At 39.6% G+C, this 21167-nt stretch overlaps 2 protein-coding genes across 5 annotated transcripts in view; one reads left to right on the top strand and one right to left on the bottom strand.

Annotated features, from left to right (window-relative positions):
* The window catches only part of LOC148414692 (vesicle-associated membrane protein-associated protein A-like), an 18604-nt gene extending 11932 nt beyond the window's left edge, over nucleotides 1–6672 (top strand). The window contains exon 7 of the mRNA XM_088429247.1: nucleotides 6322–6672. The gene's annotated coding sequence lies outside the window, so the exon portion shown is untranslated. The remainder of the gene's footprint in view (nucleotides 1–6321) is intronic.
* The window catches only part of LOC148414691 (protein APCDD1-like), a 23765-nt gene extending 2598 nt beyond the window's left edge, over nucleotides 1–21167 (bottom strand). Inside the window, exons 1-4 of one of the 4 annotated variants that reach the window (XM_088429245.1) lie at nucleotides 21126–21167; nucleotides 20150–20309; nucleotides 2647–2833; nucleotides 2039–2579 (exon numbers count right to left, since the gene is read on the bottom strand). In XM_088429245.1, the coding sequence (XP_088285371.1) occupies nucleotides 2039–2579; nucleotides 2647–2833; nucleotides 20150–20189 (768 nt within the window). In that variant the 5' untranslated portion in view covers nucleotides 20190–20309; nucleotides 21126–21167. Of the gene's footprint in view, nucleotides 1–2038; nucleotides 2580–2646; nucleotides 2834–4853; nucleotides 5366–20149; nucleotides 21069–21125 lie in introns of those variants that run through there. The other 3 variants (XM_088429243.1, XM_088429244.1, XM_088429242.1) reach the window with 3 other exon arrangements.

Here is a 21167-nt window from a genome sequence, read left to right as displayed (position 1 = left end):
ACATTTTGTGTGTGTGTGTGTGTGTGTGTTTTCCCCCCATGATATTGCTAACTAACAAATCTTGTCACGTTCCCCTTTAAACAGCAATAATATTCTGAGGTCATTTTGACATAGTTTTGGTTGTCAAAGTTGAACGAAATGTAAAAATGAATAAAATTGCAATTTGTAATGGATATGTTGATTTTTACACAAGCCGAGCATAAGTCCTATACAGACGCTCCTCTGCATATGAAAGAGTTATATTTCGGGGGCCCATTTGTTAGCTGAATTTCTTCATAAGTTGTTAGTTAAAAGAAAAAAAAAAAATCGGGTCACAAAAAAAATCAGAAAAAAACTTTTTCAATAAATTGAGTACATTAACAAATTGACCTTTGTGACCTTTGGTATCACAGAAAAAGCGCCCAATTCCCAATTTTTTGTGTTGATCGGTCAAAGAATTTCCATTCATTTCAACGAGGAGAGAAGATTTGAGATTCACGCCTGTTATTTAGTGATGGCCGAACCACCAAATTTGACTTATCTGACTAATGAAACATTTTTCCAGGGCGTCATAACAGGGCATTCCACTTGGAGGGCGTGTGTTTAGTCAGACATTGAAAAACAGGGTCCCCTCAGGAGGAAGAAAACCAATTTTGTTGTTCTTGAAAATAAGGAAGAGTGTTCACAAATGTTTTTGCAACTCAAGCAAGCAGAAAGAATCCCCGTTTGTCCACGAGAACAAAGCAAGCATTTCAGCATGGCTTTGTGGTGAGCATGTTTTCGTCTGTTCCAAAGGAGCAAATAAAGTGGCAGCCGGGCCAAAATGGATGACTTTTTGGCAGGGCTTTGCCTCTGGGGGGATTCCCGCCATATTTGAGGGGGAGACGAGATTGTTGAGCGCGCTTCTTAAGCGTGTTAAACAAGTTCCCAACTTTGCGAAGGCCTGACGATCCTGCTTGGCTATGCAGACAGAGCTTCAAGTAACCAGCATTCAAATAAATAATGGAATAAATAGAAGGAAAAGTCAAGCAAAATCTGGTCCACCCAGAAACGTAAAACATCAAAAACACACTTTCACGTGGAGGAAGAGGAAGGAAAAAAAGTGGAAGAAAAGACGAGAATAAAGAAAAAGGAAAGTAATGAGGAAATAAGGATGAAGGTTAAGAAAAGAAAAAGAAATAAGATCGTAGACAGAAAAAAGCAGAAGAAAAAAGGATGATTGCAAAAAGAAGAGAAAGGATAAAAGATGGGAAAAAATGAGATTAAGAAGAAGAAAAGGAAGTTGATGGGAGAAGAAAAAGATCACAGAAAAAGAAGGAAAATGGAAAAAGAAACAAGAGGAAGAAGAAAGGGAAGGAAGATGATGGAAGAAGAGCGGAAGAAGGAAGAAAAAGTAGATCATAGAAGAGGAAGCAAAAAAGAAGTGAAGAATAAGAAGGAAGATGATGGAAGAGAGGAAGATGAAAGAAGAAAAGGAAGATGGAAAAGGAAACAAGAGGAAGAAGAAAATCACGGAAGACGATGGGAAAAAGAAGAGGAAGCAAAGAGGAAAAGTGAAGAGGAAAAATAAGGAAAAATACCAGAAAGAACAAAAGATGGAAAAAGATACAAGCCAAAGGTGAAAGAGGAAGAGAAGAAAAAAGATGAAGAAGGAGGAAGGGGAAAAAGAATAAAGAGGATAAAGAAGAGGAAAGGAAGAAGACCAAGAACAGGAAATGCTTGACCTCATAGCAGCTAACAGGCAGTTCCACTCTCAAATGTACTCATGGAATATTGCCTGCAAGTGTCTTTAAGGACATGTGGACCGTACACAAAAGGAAACGTATGAGTGAGCTAAATATTAGTCTTTGTTGAGCATAAATGGTTCATTCTAGCACGCTAATCGCTATGGCTAACCAGTTAGCATGGCCACATGTGTATCTAAAGAAAATGAGAGGTGTTGTATCCACTCCAAGTCAAGTTCACCTTTAGTAAGATTACTAAAAGATTGCAGCACCACAAGGAGGTCCCAACTGGGGGACAGGGCAAAAACTAGGGCGACCACGACAAGCAAAGGCACCTTGGCGTTCTGAAGGGGCGCCTGGTAGCTGGAGGGCTTGTAGTAGAGCCTCTGCGCCGTGTCCGTGTGCACGTCGCCCAGGAAGAGCTCCTCCACCAGGCGCTCGGGCTGCCCGTGCCAGTACTGCTTCTCCAGACGCAGCAGCTGCAGCTCATGCATGGCGAAGTTGAGCTCCCGCGAGCAGTTGTAGCCCCCGCCGCCGCCGCCGCCCTCCTCCTCGCTCCACAGCCGGTAGGGCACCCGGGGCTCCCAGGGGCCCCCCGCCCCTCGGCATCCGCCGCTCAACCTCCGGCTGAGCTCCCGGGCCACCCGGGCCCCGTGGCAGGTGATCTGGACCCGCTGGAGGTGGTACTCGGCCTCGGTGGCGCCCCGGACGATCCAGGAGGCCTGGCGCGGGCGCAGGCGCCCCCGTATCAGCAGGGTGTAGCTGGGCCTGGTGCAGTGGTTGTCCTCGTAGTAGAACTGGTGCGCCTGGAAGCTGTTGTTGGCGTAGAAGCGGTACGAGCGGGTCAGGAACTCTGGCCCGGGTCTCACCTCGCAGCTGGAAAGGGAGAAAACGCTGAGCGCGAGGGGAAGAAGCGGAGGGGCGGAGAGGGGGCCGCACCCACCCCGTGGACACCCAGTGGCCCTCCACGTTGGGCGGCATCTGCACGCTAATGCGGGCCCCGTCGTGGAGGTGCTTCAGCATGTGCTGGCACATGGAAGAATCCTTGAGGGAGGGCCCCGACGCTTTCTCCCAAGTGGTGGGGCGCCAGCCATCCGCCGCCGCCGCCGCTGACAAACACCACGACAAACCTGCAGCGAGGGTTAGGGTTAACTAGTTGTTGCTTCAAATTTCTGTGAAAAAAGGCCTTACTATACATGGTCTTTTTTCTTAAAAATAAAACAAACAAAAAAACGCCTGATTGGTCATTTTTTATGGGAAAAAAATTGCCTCACTAAACATTGTTGTTGTTTTTTGGGGGGGGCTTACCATAGTCATTTTTGGGGTGGAAAAAATGCCTTGTTTTTTTACCTTTAAATGGCCTCTTTTTTAGAAGAGAAAAAGTCTTACTATACATGGTCTTCTTTTTGCTAAATAAATAAATAAAACGTTTCTATACATGGTCGTTTTTCTGAGGAAAAAAAGCCTTACATGTTTGTATAGTAAGGCTTTTGCAAAATAAATAAATAAATAAATAAAATCCTTACTATACATTGTCGTTTTTTGCGACAAATTGAAAAAATTACTTTTTTTGTGAAAAAAAACCCACCTTAGAATACATTGTCAATTTTTTTTGTTGGGTCTTTGCGCGGGTCGCAGCGTGTGTGCTGACGTCATCTCAGCAGTCAGCTAATGTTGCTGGCCCAGTTTTTGTGGCCACTTTCATTTTGACATTTCATTCAAGGCGGGGGCGACCGTGGCTCAGTCAGTAAAGGGTTTGTTTCTTCACAAAAAGACCACTTTTTACGGAAAAAAACAAACAAAAAAACGCCTTACTAGACATGGTCGTTTTTTTGTGTGGAAAAAAAAACGCCTGATGCAGTCACACACCAGTGCGTTAAACTACATTATGTAGCTGCAGGTGAGTGAAGCGTTTTGCTCAAGGACACAACAACACACGACTCAGACAGAGCAGGATTCGAACCGCTAACCCTTCAGTTACAGGACGGCCGCCACACCTTGAATTAAATGTCAAAATGAATGCAAACTGGGCCAGCAAAAAACGTTTGAATGACAAAATCTGAATAAAACATGATTTTGTCTACCAAATCAGGATTTATTTTGTAGTACTGTTGTATAATATTTTAAAATATTCATCATCTCAATAACTTCACTTTAACACTTCCTCATTAAACGTTTTTTCATGAAAAACAAAAAATGTTTTTCTTTGGATAGAAAAGTACTGACTCTCCAAACACGGGACTATTTCGTTAAAACAATAAAAATCAAAAGCATACTTAATTTGTTGTGTTCATTTACATAACATTCTTGTATTTGTTTGAAAGACTAATATTTCCTTAGACTACCATTTTCCTCATGTTTTTAAGGACTTTAAAACGCCACTCATAAAATTCTGACTCTTCACTTCAGTTCCTTAACTTTCACATCTTTTCAACCAATCATTTTTCAACCAATCATCTCTTAAAAACATTAACGTTTCCCCGTGAATTGTCGAATGATGTCGTACCCCTGAGATCCTTTTATCGGACTGTTTTCTTTCCATCATGTCCTTGAAGGCATCACGGCGCGTCACGGAGCGTGAAAATCAGCCGAATTGGCTCGATTGATACGTTCGTAACAATAGTAATAGCCGGAAGCCCCAAATTCACCCGTACTTCCTCACATTATTGACTCATTTCATCTGAGCAAAATTGGCCCACAACATGGAAAAATCCCACAATGCCCCTGCGGCTCACGTTCAGAAGCCCCCAGTACCATTTTCTTTTCTTTTAGTTTTTAAAATTAACTTCAAACATCCCACATCACAAGCAACCCCCAACCCCCAAATGGGTTTGGGGAAGTCATTTTTATCGAGGCAACCTGAACGTCTCACCAAGCATTAGCGCAGCCGTGCTTCGAGACACGATGATATGAATGCGTTCCTGCCACTTCCATGTAGCGTTGAGCTATAACTATCAAATGTAGGATAAATCAAGATAAACATGCCTGTGGGGGTGCGCTGACGGCATTTTTTCTTGCGCATGCGCCGACGCGACGGTTCCAATTGGCGTACAGGGAGCCCATTTACACCAGTGCCAACAGGTGCGCAAAAACTCCAAGTGACGGCTTGCAAGATTATTAAAGGTCATGACCTAACAAAGTTGCTTTTACCTAAACAGGAGGAAATGATGAGAAGTAAAGCGGGGTCCATCTCGGCTTCAGAAGCTTCGACTGGTCACACTTGATCAATTTCTCCTTTTTGAACAAGTCGCGTCCTTGCTTCTTCAGCTTGAAGAAATATCAATATATAATCACATGATGATTCCGAGAATGAAGAAGATGGTCCTTTTTGGGAGGGGAAAAAAGTTCGGGGAGAAGAGCGGCGACGCGTTGACTCGTGCACTCGGTTTGCCAGTGAACCCCGGAGTTGAGCTGCGAGCACGGCTGCGGTCCTGGTGGGCGTGAAAAACCAAGTGGGCGTGTCCTCCACGTGAACATGACAACGGATGCCGAATGCCACAAGCAACTCAAAAATCGTTAATTTGCATCCTTAATTTGAAACTCTAAAACGATTCCTCTTTTGAAGCCCTAACCCTAACCTCTTTGAAAGCCCAATACTACTTTAAAACACTAATTCTACTTTAAATTCCCAACCCTACTTTGAAACCCTTCTTACAACCCTAACTGTACTTTGAAGCCCTAACGCTAATTTTAAACCTTATATCGAAACCCAAGTTTGAATTCTTAATTTGAAAAGCTACTCCTCCTAAGAACCCCTAAGCCTCAACCTTCATTAAAATCCAAACCCTACTAGAAACCCTAATTCCACTTCAAATCCCTAACCCGAGCCTTCTTTTCTACCCTAACCACAATTTGACGCCCTAACACAAATTTTAAACCCTATTGCGAAACCCCAACCCAAGTTTGAATTCTTAATTTGAAACTCTAAAACTCCTCCTCCCTTGAAGCCCTAACCCCAACCTTACTTCGAAACCCAAACCCCACTCAGAAACCCTTCTTTAAAACCTTAACCCCACACTTAGGGACTCTACTTCAAACCCCTAACCCTTCTCCGAAACCCTTCTTTAAAACCCTAACCGTACTTTGAAGCCCTAAATTCGAAAAAACGCAAACCTACTAAGAATCCCCACTTTAAAACCCTAACTCTACTATGTCTAAACCTAATTTGAAAAACCAAACTTAAACCCTAATCCCAAATCCTCAAGCTATTTGAAGCATTACTTCAAAATTCTAACCTTGTTTACATCACTACACAGAAACCCTAATCCTACTTTGGAAGCCTTTTTTGAAACAAAAACCCCACTTGAAAACCCTACCCTTAGCGACGCTTTGACTGTTGGATAAAATGACATGTATAATCTGTAGTCTTGAAATTTTGCTTGGTTGTGTCTCTAATTCCGCTCGCTAGCTGTTTTCCATGATTGCTTCCAGTGAGAATTTCAAGCGAAAAAAAGAAAAAAAAATCCCTGGTCTGATCTGCTAATCTTCCCTAATAATGAATAATGTGTCTTCTTTGGAGCCTTAAGGCGCTCCTGCCGTTTTCTCCTTTAATCCGGAATCCTTTCTGCGGCACAGTGACTCCGCCCTCCCCCTTTTCCACTTCTTCCTCCCCTTTCAGGTCCCCGGAAAAACTGGGATGCGGACAACCAGATTTGCAAGGAGGCCGGAAGGGGCATTCATGACAGGACCAGACTGGGAGTCTTGTTCTTGTGTGGTGACCCCTGCACGCTCGCGGCATCGCTGCACCCGCAAAAAAAAAAAAAGTCCTTTAGCTACCAGAACTTTGAAATTCACTTTCCCCCTCCAAAAATGTTTTTTTCTTTCTCTTTTGCTGCCGCTCCCCCCCTGATTAAATCCATGTTCGGAAAAATTCGGGTATGCTTGCAAGGCGGGACTTGTGGAAAGGTGACAAGGAGTCACCACGCTCCACGTGGACCACAGGAAGCAAAGGAGACACTTGTTTTATGAGATAAAGACAATTGTGTTACCCGTTTGTCCATTTTCTTTTTCCTGACTATCAGAACCAGTTTAGAGTCTTCACTAAGCTTTTTTTTTTTGTCTTAAATAAACTGAAAATTTATGGGGAAAACTCTGTTGAATACATTTGATATTATAGGTTGGTCATAAACATCAAAGACTGTTTTGTTGCGTAAAATGGGACTAGGAGACAATTTTTTGTGCAGCATCAAGGACAGTTTGGTGCCTTTAATGAACCAATTTTGCTGTAAAAAAAAAAAAAAGATGTTTTGAAAAAAAAATCAGACAATTTGCATTTTTTACTAAACTTTTTTGAGTTCATTACATTGAAAATTTTGAGAAATCACTATTTTGATAATACAGTTTTCATCATAAACATCAAAGTCAATTTTGTTGCATAAAAGACTCCAAATGTTAACAATGTCGCTTCTTCAATGAACCAATTTGCTGTAAACAAAAAGAAAAAAATGTGGTTCAGTAAACATCAAAGACAATTTTCAGTTTAAACATTTTTTAGTTCAATAACATTGATTTTTTTATATAATAATATAGGTTTCATGATACACATCAAAGACACAATAATTTTTTTTAATGTTTTTTGCAACATCAAAGACAGTTTAGCTTCTGCAATGAACCAATTTTGCTGTAGACAAAAACCAAGACAACAAAAGATGGTTTTGGAACCATCAAAGACACATTTACAGTTTTGACTTCATGGCATTTGCAATGAAAGTGATCTGATAATGTTGGAGGTTTTTCATAAACAACAAAGACAATTTCACTTCTCAAATGATGCTAACAAACTCATAAACATGTTTAAACTTGTTCTTGGAACATCAAGGACAGTTTAAGATTCTTTAATGAACCAATTTTCCCGTGCACAAAAAAGCAAACATAATTTCGTAAGCATTAATTACAATTTACACTTTTTACAAAGTTTTTTTTTTTAAATATACTGGAATAGTACGTTTGTTTTTCAATATACTTAACCGATGTGAAAATGTTATCGCGTTTTCATGTACGTCAAGCTAATGCACTTTTTCTTTCTTCAGTCAAGCTAACAAACTTTTGATCTTTGAATCTTTAAACGTCAAAGCCAATTTAGTTTTTACCCGCAAACATCAAATACAGTTTTGACTTTACAAAATGTATGTTAGCTCCATCAAAGACATTTTTGATTCTTCCATAAAGCTAACATGGAATCATTTTGTGGTAACATGCCTGCAGACGACAATACGATCAAAGACGCCAGTGGCGTTTTTTTTTCCTTTTTTTTTTTTCCAAGGTCAACGACATGCCAGTAGAAGATGTCAAGTCCTTCACATTCATAAAAATCCATGACGCAGCAGCAACTCTTTGAGGCATCTAAAAGCGGACCGGACCGGACTGTGGCGACACAGTTGGGATTCTTGTGGCTTTGGCGGACCGGACTCCACGCGAGCTGACGCTCGCTACGTGCCGTCCCGGAAGAAACATATGTGAGCAAGACGACTGCGAAACCTGCTCAGCACATTTAAGCGACCCTTTTCGCTGTTTTCAATTGAGAACAAACACGCAAAAAAAACAAAAAAAACATGACATCTCAAACCACACATAAGACTTACAGTCTTCAGTGGGCCAACATCAAAGACAGTTTCGAACATCAAATAATCTGCCATATTTTTCATTAAACATCAGAGTTAAAAATCTACCATACATCATACGAATCTGCCAAGCTTTTCTGTAAACATCAATGACAATTCTTCAAGAAGTCTTCTTCCTATAACGCTATTTTTTCACTATTAATTTCACTATTAATTCTTCGTTAAAATTGAACAATCTTTTGTGAAGCCAACACAATTAATCATAATCATCAAAGAAAATTTTGAAACTTCAATGTACGGTACAACAACACTAGTGTAAGTTTACCATTAAATGCAAAGACAAAAGGACATTTTTTTTTACTAATAAAATTAAATGAGAAAGACATTTCAAAGACACATCCTCGAACGTCAAAGACCATTGTCTTCAACAAGCTTTTTGTCACCATGAAGGACAATTAATCTGTAAACTAACCAATACTTTTTCATAAACATCAAAGAGACTCAATGTACCAAAGATATAACGGGCGTACTTTTTCAATCAATGACAATTTATGACGTTATCATATTTCTTATAAACTTGAATGCCAGTAAGGTTACCATAGCTTCAAATCAAAGACACTTCGGAGTTTTCATTAGACCCAACACATTCTTAAAATTCAAAGACCATTTTGTCTTCAGTGAGCTTAATGTCCCCTTTCATTACAATGAAGGAGAAGCTAGTCTAAAATTAACGATATACTTTATAAACATCAAAGACAATTTTATGACTAATGGCCCAAAGATACAAAAAAACTAGCAAACTTTCTTCATCAAAAGCAAAGATTATTTGTTGAAGTTCTCACAATTCTCATAAACCTCCAATGTCAGTGTAAGGCTAAAGTTCTTTCATATCAAAGACACCAAGGTTTTCACTGTACTTCCCATTGATAAACGTCTTAAAGACCATTTTGACTGAATATGGCTTTTCCTTACAGATAAAGATAATTGAAGTCTAAATGAACCTACAAAAACATCAAAGACAACAAACACCATTTACGGTCATCAATAACCCCAACAGGAGTTTCTGTCAACATCAAGGACAATTTAGAGCCATCAATTCACTTAAAGTGGTTTTCCATGGGCTCCAAAGACCTTCAATGAACCCAAGATTAACAGGAAGTCTTCCATTACATGATCACTTTAGTTTATTTGCGTTTTCATTGAAGCTAGCATACTTTTTTCTAAGCATCAAAGACGCACAGTTTCCTAAATGTCATCCCAGTGATCCTTTAAACACTACTTTTAGTAAATAGGATTTTGTCGTCATTGGAGCTAGCATACATAAAACATCAAAGACACGTTTGAGATGTCTTTTTTTTTTTTAAAATCCAGATACGAGACGTGTTGGGGGAAAGAAAAAAAACTGCGCAATTTGCGAATGTTTGTTCTACGAGGACGAGAAAGGTTTCTTGGCAGCTTTTGGAAGCGATGAAACGTCTGGCTTGGGCCCGCATAGCTTTCATCTGTTGCTAATATAACAAGCGGGTGAAGGGGTGGGCGGGGCATCCCAACGTGTCCCGGCAAAACACAAAGAGAAGCGCAGAGCGCCAGGTACGCTCGTGCTTCTTCCTCTTCTTTTTTTTTTTGGGAGGGGGGGGGGGTCTTGAGCGACAGCTAAATTGCTGCAAGGTCGCATTTCAAAACATACCAGCACACCCCCGAAAACATTTGATCTTCTCTTGGCCTCTCAAGATGTTTGTGTGCGAGTCTTCGTTTTCATGACGCCCACGAAACTTTTTCATTCTGGCATTTTCTACGGTTAACCCTTGTGTAGTATTTTGGGCGCATTTTTCTTCCACATCATTCTTCATAGCACAGTCCTGCTAGTGCAATAACTAAGCGGTCGTGCCATGTTGAGCTTTGACATCTGGGTGAAATTTCAGCTCCCTAGTTTCTTCTTTCACTGCTTTCCCTTTGAAGTGAAATGCCTTTGATGTAAAAATCAAACGACTGGACAAAATTCTGAAGCAATCAATAAAGTATTTCCTTATTCATTTGTAACTTGTGTACACAGTTTTTAAGTTGCTTAAGTTTTTATTTTTATCCGATTATTTGTCAGTGGAGGATTTGTGGAATTTTTTTTAAATGTACTTTTGCATAAACATCAAAGAGCACTGGGTGTCTTCAATGACACCAAACATCAAAGGTCATTTCTTTTCAATGACATTTATAGCACCGTTTCAGAAACATCAAAGACAGGTTCTTCAAGGTACCCAACATGCTTTTGAAAAAAACAAAAAACAAACAACAACAGATATATGCTTTTTTTTTGTAAATCAATAACACTTTTGCCTTCAATTAAATATTTTTTTTCTCACACATCAAAGATGTAAGGTACCGTTTTGGTCAACGTTTCATAAACAGCAAATGCAAAATCCCCGTTGCTGCCTTCAATAAACTTGATTTACTTTTTCATAAACATCAAAGAACCGAATGCCTTCAATGACACGAGACATCAAAGATCATTTCTCGCCAACGACATTTATTGCATCCCTCTCCAAACGCGTCAATGTCAAGGCCAAACATGGCGGCCATCTTTCTTCCCCAATTTCCACCATCGCAGACATGTTACTGCTGTGTGTGTTTGTGTGTGTGTGTGTGTGTGTGTGTGTGTGAGGCACCAGAATTTGTCCCAGATTTTTCCCTCCTCCTCTTGATGGTCGTGGTCGTCTTCTGCGGGCTGCGCCTTTGATGTGGCCTTCTCACTGTTGCGACCGCAGGCACAAGAGGAACCAGATGATCTTCAGGCTGCCGTGTGCCTCGTGGAAAAGTCCAAAAAGCGCCAGAAAAAAAAGGGCAAGGGGATTACGGGACAATCGTGTTTTCCAAGCAGGTAAACAATCAAGGAGTTCACTAGAGGGAAATCCCACTTGAGAAAACACAAAGCAGATGTGTCGCTGATGTCTCCTTGATGTTCTTCTTAGGCATTAAGTCACACATTTCCCAGCATTCCCACGGAGTGTATCTTTAACGCGTACACAATGGAATTTTGGGGGGGAAGGGTTACACATATGTCCCGCAAATTTAAGAACACATGATGCCAAGAAAACAAAGAAGGTTCAACTCTAGACACAGATTTGTCATTGATGTTCATTAAAAAAAAATGCTGTACATTTGTTGGGTTTAAACTAAAAAATATACAAATACAAAATCACTATCAGTCGTTAAAAAGATTGTCTGATGATCTGAAAAACATCAAAGTTTTAACTGGAGACGACTAACCCTAACCCTCAAAACGCTTAGATTTGTTAGAAACTAAGGTGTCTTTGATGGCTACCAAAAAAAAAAAAAGCATATATCAGGTCCAGACTGAATTGTCTAAATGTGGTCCACTAAAGAATCAATAATGACCTCAATGCTCTCCAAAACACTGTTAGGTTTGTTAGAAACCATGGTGTCTTTGATGTCTTCAAAGAAAACATAGCTCAGGTTCACAAAAGACTGAATTGTCTAAACCTGGTCCGCTAAAGAATCGATATTGGCCTCTATGCTCTCAAAACACAGTGTTAGGTTAGTAAGAATCCAAGGTGTCTTTGATCTCTAAAAATACCCCATAGATCAGGTTCACAGAAGACTGAATTGTCTAAATGTGGTCCGATACAGAATCAATATTGGCCTCGATGCTTTCAAAACAGTTACGTTTGTTAGAAATTAAGTTGTCTTTGATGTCTTCAAAAAGCACATATCAGGTTCACCGAAGACTGAATTGTCTTTGATGTCCACAAAAACACTAAGGTGTTATTAAATATTCCAAATGGCCTTTGCTGTTCCCTCAGAATTTACATGTTAATATGTGTAGGTCACTGAATGCTAAAGTGTCTTTGATGTTTACAAAAATTCATGCAATCGATTGATTGAATATGCTAAATGCTGCTTGGTGTTTATGATAACACATGCAACTAAGATTGTCCTTAAAGTTAAAAAGTATGAAAGGTTAGCTGAACACTAAATTGCCATTATTGCTTATTGTGCTATGTTCTTTTTAACACTCTAAAATGTCTTTGATGTTAACAAAAATACATTTGGTTCATTGAGGACATTGAAGAGTCCTTTGTTTATGTAAACATGTACAAAAGGTTTACATAAGTGTCATCAAGTTAATCAAATGCTTAGCTAGCTGTACACCAGATTGTAATTGATGCATTTTATGCTAAATTATTTTTATGCAAACGAAATGTCTTTGATGTTTGCAAATATACATTTGGTTCATTGAAGACACTGAATAGTCCTTGATGCTTATGTAAAAAAGTGTAGTTTTATTTCAGTGTCCCCAGTTATATGAAGGCTAAGCTAGCTGTACCCCAAATTGCAATTGATGCATTTTATGCTAATTTCTTTTAGCAAAATGTCTTTGATATTTACAAAAATATGTACAATTTGTTCAATGAAGAATTACAAGATCTTCAGTGTTTAAAAAAAAAAAATACTACTTTTGGATCATTGCAGATATCTTGATATTTATTAAAGTGCATACATGCTAGGTATGCTAGCCGCACACTCATTTCATCTTAAACTACATTTCCCAGCAGGATTTGCGAGAATAACACTTGTCTGGACTCGTCTATTCCAGCTGTGGCTTTTTGTGTCCCCTTCGCAAAGCCACCGCAGGCTTTTGAAATAGCCCAAAAAAGTTTGGTGTTATTTTGGTTGCGCTTGCAACGACAGCATGTTTTATTGCCGCGCTGCTAATTACATGCATTGTAAACAATGGCGGCAACAATGCAAAAGCCATTACAGTAAACAACTACTCTTTTCTTTCTTCCTTTCATGCTATTTTGTCGTCCGTTTGGAAACTTTTAACGAATACAAATAAAAAACGGCTCCTTGATTTTTTTTTTTTTCCCTCCGATCCTGGTTGACCACTCGTGCGCTAACGCTGCACATATTTGCTGACAAATTAGGTTGGCACAATGCTGCTCTGTCTGACCACCAACATTCACAACCTCATATGTCGGGGATCGGGAATTGAGAATTCCGTGGAAGCGGGACTAAAATTCTCTGGGAATCGTTCAGAAAGCGTGTGCGAGCCTCGCGTCAAAATAAAACATTCATTCCTGTGCTGTTAGTTTGTACTTTGATCTTTACATCAATGGAAAAACATTGAAAGAAGACTGTAGGGAGCTGAAATTTCACCCAAATGGTGACATCATGTCAAAGTTTAAAAATGGCATGACCGCTTAGTAATCACACTTCCAGGAGTGTCCCATTTCATGGATAAAATACAAGCAGAATGTAAAAGAATTCATCCATGGACACAAGTAAACTAAAATGTAACTAAAACTCATTTGAAAATTCTTACAAACCGGTATCAATTGGAATCATTCAAATTCAAACAATTCGTGCCATCCTCAAAGTAATTCTCCATGATAGTCGTCATGATACTGGTTATATCATTGGAAATTTGTTGATATGTACATAATTCTATAAAATACACCTAATTTTGTTACGTTTGATATTTTGATTATGACTTTATTTTGCTACAACATATTAATTATCACTATGGCGATACTGGCCATATTGTTGGAAAATTGTTGATACCAATCTGTAACCATTATCTCACAAATTCTACATCAAGGGAAAAATACTGATAAAATATACCTTGATGATGAAAATATATTTACTCATATAACTTGATTTTGAGATCTTTAGTATTGATTGATTGATTTTGTTAGGACATATTATTAATTGCTGTATCATGATATTTAAATATCATGATCATAAAATATTGCAATAACATTATGATGATGTAGTGATAAAATCCTTGTAATTGTTTTTTTTATCAATTAATCAATTATGACTGTAACATGATATTATTGGTATCAGTCGAAAAATTACTGCATATACATACATTTAAGTCCTTATGATTGTTTTTTTTCACTTCATTATTAATGCAGTCATGAATCATGACTGAAATGGGGAAAAAATGTGATAATCTTGCATCACTGGTATCATCACTGATATCATTGGTATGTGTCATTTACATACCATGCTATTTAACATGCTATAGTGTTAGCGACCTAGCTGTAGCAACAAGAAATGCTTTACTTTGCCAGACTTGCCTTTTGAAAAAAAGATATTAGCTAAAGAAAAATTATTTCCGATTCGAATGAGATAAAAAAAAAAACTTCTTTCGTTGTGTTTTACTAAACGTATCGATGACAAAACTCCACACGCACGCTTGGTCAAGCAGAACACACACACAGGAAGACAGTGTACTTTGTGGAATTAAATCCCGCCCCCACTCGCACACCAATGTGTGTGTGTGTGTGTGTGTGTGTGTGTGGGGGGGGGGGGGGGGGGGGGGTCATTGTCGATGACAAGGGTCCGTGAAGCTTCCTGTCTGTGATCTGAGTTGTCGTGGCGACAGCAGGCCTCAGTCAAATAGGCGAGCTTTGATCGAGAGGACGGAAAGGCAAAAGAGGAATCCTTCAATTGGCACCAGCCGTCCACATCAAACGGACCGCTGGCACCGCGCTCACGGCCAGTCTGGAAAAGTCTTCAAGCACCACTCAAGATCCACTTACACCAACATGCTTTTTTTTTTTTTTACATCACAGCACACACAGAAAAGGGAGCAAAGCGGGATTGTTTCCGCCGGAGCAGGCGGGGGGCCGGCAAACCATGAGACAACGTTTGTGCGTTTATTGCCCTGGAAAATCGTCAAAAAATACACCGGTAGTTTTTTTTTTTTACTGCTGCGATACGTACCAATATACAGTGGACCCCCCGCTATTGGCAGTGGAACAGGGACCACTGCGGTCTACAATTATAGGGACGTTCGATACCAGTTCTTTCAGACCAATACTACTACCGGTACTCAACTTTCAAACAGCCAGTGATACTTTTGATATATACAATTTCCAAAAACGAAGGGATGTTCCACAGCACTTTTTCAGACCAATAGCAATAAATGCTGCATGGTACCAAGTACCCATGTCATACTTGTGATACATAAAATTTCGCCAAAACTAAGGCTGTTGGATACCAGTGTTTTCAGACCAAAACCAGTATGAGTATGTCACTCTTAAGTAGCTACTGATACCAAGTACTGATACCATTGTTTCTTTAGACACGTAAATTTTCACCAAACTAAGGCTCTTCGATACCAGTGTTTTCCGACCAAAACCACTCTTAAGTAGCCACCGATACCAAGTACTGATACCAATGCTACTTTTGACGCATACATTTCGCCAAGACTAAAGCTGTTCGATACCAGTATTTTCTGACCAATACCAGTATGAGTATGTCCCTCTTAAGTAGCCAACGATACCAAGTACCCATGTCACTGATACTTGTGATACATGTCACCAAAATTAAGGCTGTTTGATACCAGTGTTTTCAGACCAAAACCAGTATGACTGTCACTCTTAAGTGACACCTGATACTGATACCAAGTACTGATACCATTGTTTCTTTTGACACATAAAATTTCACCAAACTAAGGCTCCTTGATACCAGTGTTATCAGACCAAAACCAATACGAATGTCATTCTTAAGTAGCCACCTACACCAAGTACTGATACCATTGTTTTTTTTGACGCATATAATTTCCCCCAAAAAATGAAGGGATGATCCGTACAACCTTTTTCAGACTGATACCGGGGCACATCTCTTAAGTAGTAACCTGTACCATGAACTGTTACCACTGGTACTTGTGATACATAAAATTGAGATAGAGACTTTTGTCTTCGTTGTCTTCGTGACTGCAAACGATCCCTGCAGCCTCTGGAAGCCATTTAACAAGATGGCCACCACAAGAAAAGAAAAAGAAGAAGAAAAGCCGGAAGCTAATAGCGTTGGTGGACGTTCAAGCATTAACGTTGTGCAGCCTTCGCTCGGGTGGAAGTGTGCGTCACACATGTTTCCTAAATCTTCATGCCACGTGTGGGGCTGTGAGCGTGGACTGAAATAAAAGGAGGCAAAAATCAGATTCAAATTGATACCATCAGCCCATTTCTGTTTCATTCCAATATGCTAATGACTCAAAAAAATAAATCAATCTGAAAAAAAACAGTGGTATCGAACACCCCTAGTAATGTGGAAATTTTATGTAGCAAAATTACCAGAGGTATCAGTGCTTGGTATCTGTGACTACTCAGGAATTAATTACGGGTACAGGTATCATTCTGGAAAAACAAAGTGATATCAAACATTCCTAGTGTTGTAGGATTTTAATATATCAAAAGTACAAGAGAGTATGTGGTATCGGTTAGTTTTCAGTGCAAATACTGGTATCAGCCTGGAAAAACAAACATTCCAAGTTTAGAAGGATTTTCAGTTATCAAAAGTACCAGAGGTATCATTACGTGGTATCGGTGACTATTTAATGGTTACTTGCAAATACTGTACTGGTATTAGTCTGGAAAAAACTATCAGTATCAGTCTGTGTATCAAAAGTAATGGAGGTATTTGTCGCTGTCTTGGAGCGAGTTTACAAACTAGAGATGGCAAATTAGAAGAATATAAAACTGCCAACAATTTTGTGTGTGTAGTATACTAGGGATATCGATCTGAAAAAAAAAAAAAAGGTTTCGAACGATGCTATCATCAGAAAAAAATACTTTGTGTCATACATTGACATGGCATTAAGTCAGAATTTGAATTTGCCAGCAGAAAGTCAGTGGGGGGGGGGGGGTCAAAAGCGAGCGTATATCCCGACACTTCATCAGCCTTCCAAAGTTGTCAACAAGTGCGTGGCCTGGCGCCGCCTCCCCCCTCCTCATCTGGCGGAAGGAACGCGTCCAACTTGTCGTCAGGCACTTGCCTCATCCTCTCCAGCCGCCGCCTCCCCGATCTCGTTTGAGAAGACCCCAATCAATCGCCTGACCTCGCCCGCCAACTTTGTGGTGTCACGACACACACACACACACACACACACACACACACACACACACACGGGTTGGGGCCTTTGTGTCATTCGTCATCCTTTGTTTACCCGTGCAGTCACCTTCTAACTCACTGCGATGTGATGAGACACATACGGCAAAGGTTCAAACGAGGGAGGCTCAATATCACTTAAGGTTCACAGAGATACCAGTATGAGCATTCAAACCTTCAGTAGGCACTGATACCAAGGATCAATACAGCTGCATACATTTTCAGAGCGATACTAGTATGAATAGTCAACTCCAGTAGTCACAGATACCAAGTACCGATACCACTAGTACGTTTGATACATTCAATTTCCCCAAAAACTACCTGTTGGATATCACTTTTCTTTCACATCGAAGTACGAGGACTCAACTCAGAGTAGTCACTGATACCGAGTACAGTTTACCACTGGTAACTGATATTAAAAATTTCCCCTTAACACAAGATGTTTGATACCACTTTTTTTTCCCAAGAACGATACCACTATGAGTATTCAGCTCTTGAGCAGTCACAGATACAAATACCACTGGTACAGTATGTTCGATACTTAAAATTTCCCCAAAAACTAGCAATGTTGAATACTATTTTTTTTTCACGCCGATACCAGTACAAGTACTAAACTGTCACTGTCACTGATACAATTGGTACATTTGATGCTTAAAATTTTCCTAAAAACTAGTGACACCACTTTTTTCTCAGACCGATACCAACTTTAGTCATCACGGATACCACTGGTACTTTCAATACATAGCATTTCCCCAAAATGTTCAATACTACTTTTTCCTCAGACTGATACCAATATGAGTAATCAACACTCGAATAGTCACCAATACCAAGTACTGATATCACAGGCACTATTGATACATGATGATCAATACTACTTTTTTTTTTTTATTACAGACCGGTACCAGTATCAGTACTCAACCTCTTTAATAGTCACTAATAACGATAATACTGTACTAGACTTTTTTGATACACAAAATATTCCCTAAAAATCAATGACATATCGGCACGATACCAATACTTGTTAGCCATCCCTAGTTCAAACGTCTGTGCGTGTGTGTACTTTCTAAGCTTATAATCTGCGTTACAAACACACACATGCGAAGCACATTAATTTTGTGGCCGGGAATGATGACAAGATACAAAATTTTCCCATCGGAAAAAAAAAAAAATAGAAAAGCAATTCATCTGTTACAGATTCAAATGGCTATTAAAGCGCACGTAAAAACGTAAAAAAAAATCAATAAATAAGACAGTGGGAGCTCCAGAAAATTTTGTTTTTTTGTAAAAACCTGTCCATACAAACATAACAAATAAACATCAACATATCGCTTGAGGACATTTCAAAATGGTTCAATTGGAGTGGCAATATTTTACTTGATCATCAGTTTCAGTTATCGGTATCCTCAACTACTAATAATTAGAGCCTGATTGATCAGTAATCAATATTTAGGCACAGGCAAACAAATACAAACACGCACACACACGTTAGCTTCTTTTGCCATTTTAAAAGTGCTTTGGGACTGGAGAATATTTGTGGGAGGCGGCAGCAGATGATCACAGGAGACCATGCTGCACTCAGCAGGGTGAAAAGTGCACGCAGAATTGTTTGTATACACTTGCTTATACATATTTATATGTGTGTGTGTGTGTGTGTGTGTGAGAGAGAGAGAGAAATGGATGAATGTAATTAAAGTTGTGCGTGTGTGTGTGTTTTTTAATTAGACGCTGTTCTTTTCTGGGAAGTCTGTGGCGGAGCTGGGTGGAGCCTCAGTGGAGACAGGAGGCTTGCGGTCAGGCCTAGGGAACCACGCCGGCCCCCGTAATGGAAACCGTGTGTGCGTGTGTGTGTGTGCATGCCTAACACGCACACGCACGCAAAAGTACATGCATACATTCTAATAGAGTAAAACTGCATTTTTTGCCCACATTGTAATGACAGGAGTTCACACTAAGATAGGAAGACAAGGACACAAACACACAAAACGAGTGAAATTCATTCATGCAAACAAGAATTTGTGTGCATAATCCCTCACAAAGTGTCACACACAGAATAATGATAGTGCCACACTAAGATAGAAAGATAAGTACGTACACATATAAGGGGTTTTCTATCGTAGAGGGGACATTCTATTGACGTAACAGCTTCCCAAGTCCAATTCAAACGTGGACTTGAAAAGCAAGTCAAGACTCTGAACTTAAGGGGTCCACCAAAATGCCCACACAAGTGCAATTGGTCCCCACAAACAGTAAAACCTAATTTGGTCCTCATCATGTAGGAAAATGCAAGGGCGCACACACACACTCACACAAAACGAGTCCAATGAACTAACGCAAACAAGAATTTATATGCAGCATCTCTCACTTACTGTAAACATGACATAGGGCCACACTAAGATAGAAAGACAAGTACGTACACATATTTTTTTTTTTTATCGTTATGGGGACATCCCATTGTTGACAGCTCAACCAAAATCCAATTTAAACTTCTACTCCAAAGGCGAGTCACGATAACACAAAAGAGTTCTGAACTTGTGGGGTCCAACAAAAATGGTTCCCACAGTGCAAGAGGTCCCCACAGAGAGTAAAACCGGAATTGGATCCGTACACAGACAGAAAACCTATGACGCACACACACACACATATATACACACGACTCAAATAAAGTGATGCAAACAAGAATTTTTTGTGTGTCATCCCTCAGAGAAATAATGACATTGGAACATACTAAGATTGGAAGACGAGTACAAACTCTGTAACACATATTCATAAAATATGCAACCATTTAAATGGAACACATAAAAAGCAAATATAAAGATAAAAAAATCGCAGTCACACAAACACGTGCACGCAATCTTGTGTGTACACTGTCTCACACACTCGCAAACAGGAATGTTCCACACAATCAAGTTCCTCGATGTAAACTTCTGCAGACCAGAACGTTTGCTTAGTCTCCCCACCCAACACTTTTACCTTGAGGTACAAGTTTCATTCGCATCTCCGACATCGTCATCTTTCCCCTGGTCACCAAACCACTTGGTCCTCCCACTGCAGGTAAAATGACTTTCGGTTGGGTGGATGTTGAACAGTGCGCTGCTGCTCTCTAGCGGTGGAGGTCTGAAAGAAAATTTAACTAAAAAAAAAACGTTCAAATTGAGATTGTTTCGTTTTTAAAATTACAAACAAGGCACTCGTAACACAAAGCACCATTTGGTATGCAACAGGAAGAATGTCCACACTAAGAAAGACAAGACACAAGCACAAAAAAAGCTTGCACTGAAAAACCACCATCACATTTACTCAATTAAAATGAGGGAATAGATTACAAGCATTATCTATTCAATTTCACAATTAACTGAGTAAATATTAAACAACTATCAAATTAATGAGTAGCTATAACTAGAAAAAAGGTATTTACAAAATAGTTTTTGATGTGTAAATACATTTGACGAGCACTATTTACATATTTAGAATATTTTTCATTTCACTCAATACGTTTGTTTTAGTGTCAATGACATTGCTTGTAATCTGTTGCCTCATTTTTTAACTTTGTAAATGTATTTTCTAACTGTGTAGGTATGCGACAAATTTTCACTTACGAGACTTTTTTTTTAAAGAGGCAAAAAGTTAAAGCTTAAAACTGCAGGAAAATGTGACAGCTTTTTTTCGGCACCGCGCAAGTTAAATGAAACTTCATCCTTCATCCCCTCAAAACCAAAAAGCAAGCTCGATATGTCCATGTAAAAAAAAAAGCAAGATATTAGCATGCGCGTCCACACTCGCGATACGTCTCATTAACGCACGTGCACTCACAAAGCTTTCTAACACAGCCTAATAAGCACGCAACACGTAAAGCGCGCTCATTACACATGCGTGTGCACGTACACGTGCGTGTACTCGCATACATTAAAACTCCGGAGACAGAACACGCAAAAAAAAAAAAACGCACCCGCTTTGACATCACTTCCTCCCAGTGACAAGACGGAAAAAA

The sequence above is a fragment of the Hippichthys cyanospilos genome, chromosome 12 (assembly GCF_059441005.1).
Source record: "Hippichthys cyanospilos isolate Australia breed blue-spotted pipefish chromosome 12, RoL_Hcya_1.0, whole genome shotgun sequence".
In the NCBI taxonomy this organism is placed as follows: domain Eukaryota; kingdom Metazoa; phylum Chordata; class Actinopteri; order Syngnathiformes; family Syngnathidae; genus Hippichthys; species Hippichthys cyanospilos.
Note: the sequence above shows the minus strand (reverse complement) of the source record. Positions and strands in the feature narration are given on the sequence as shown.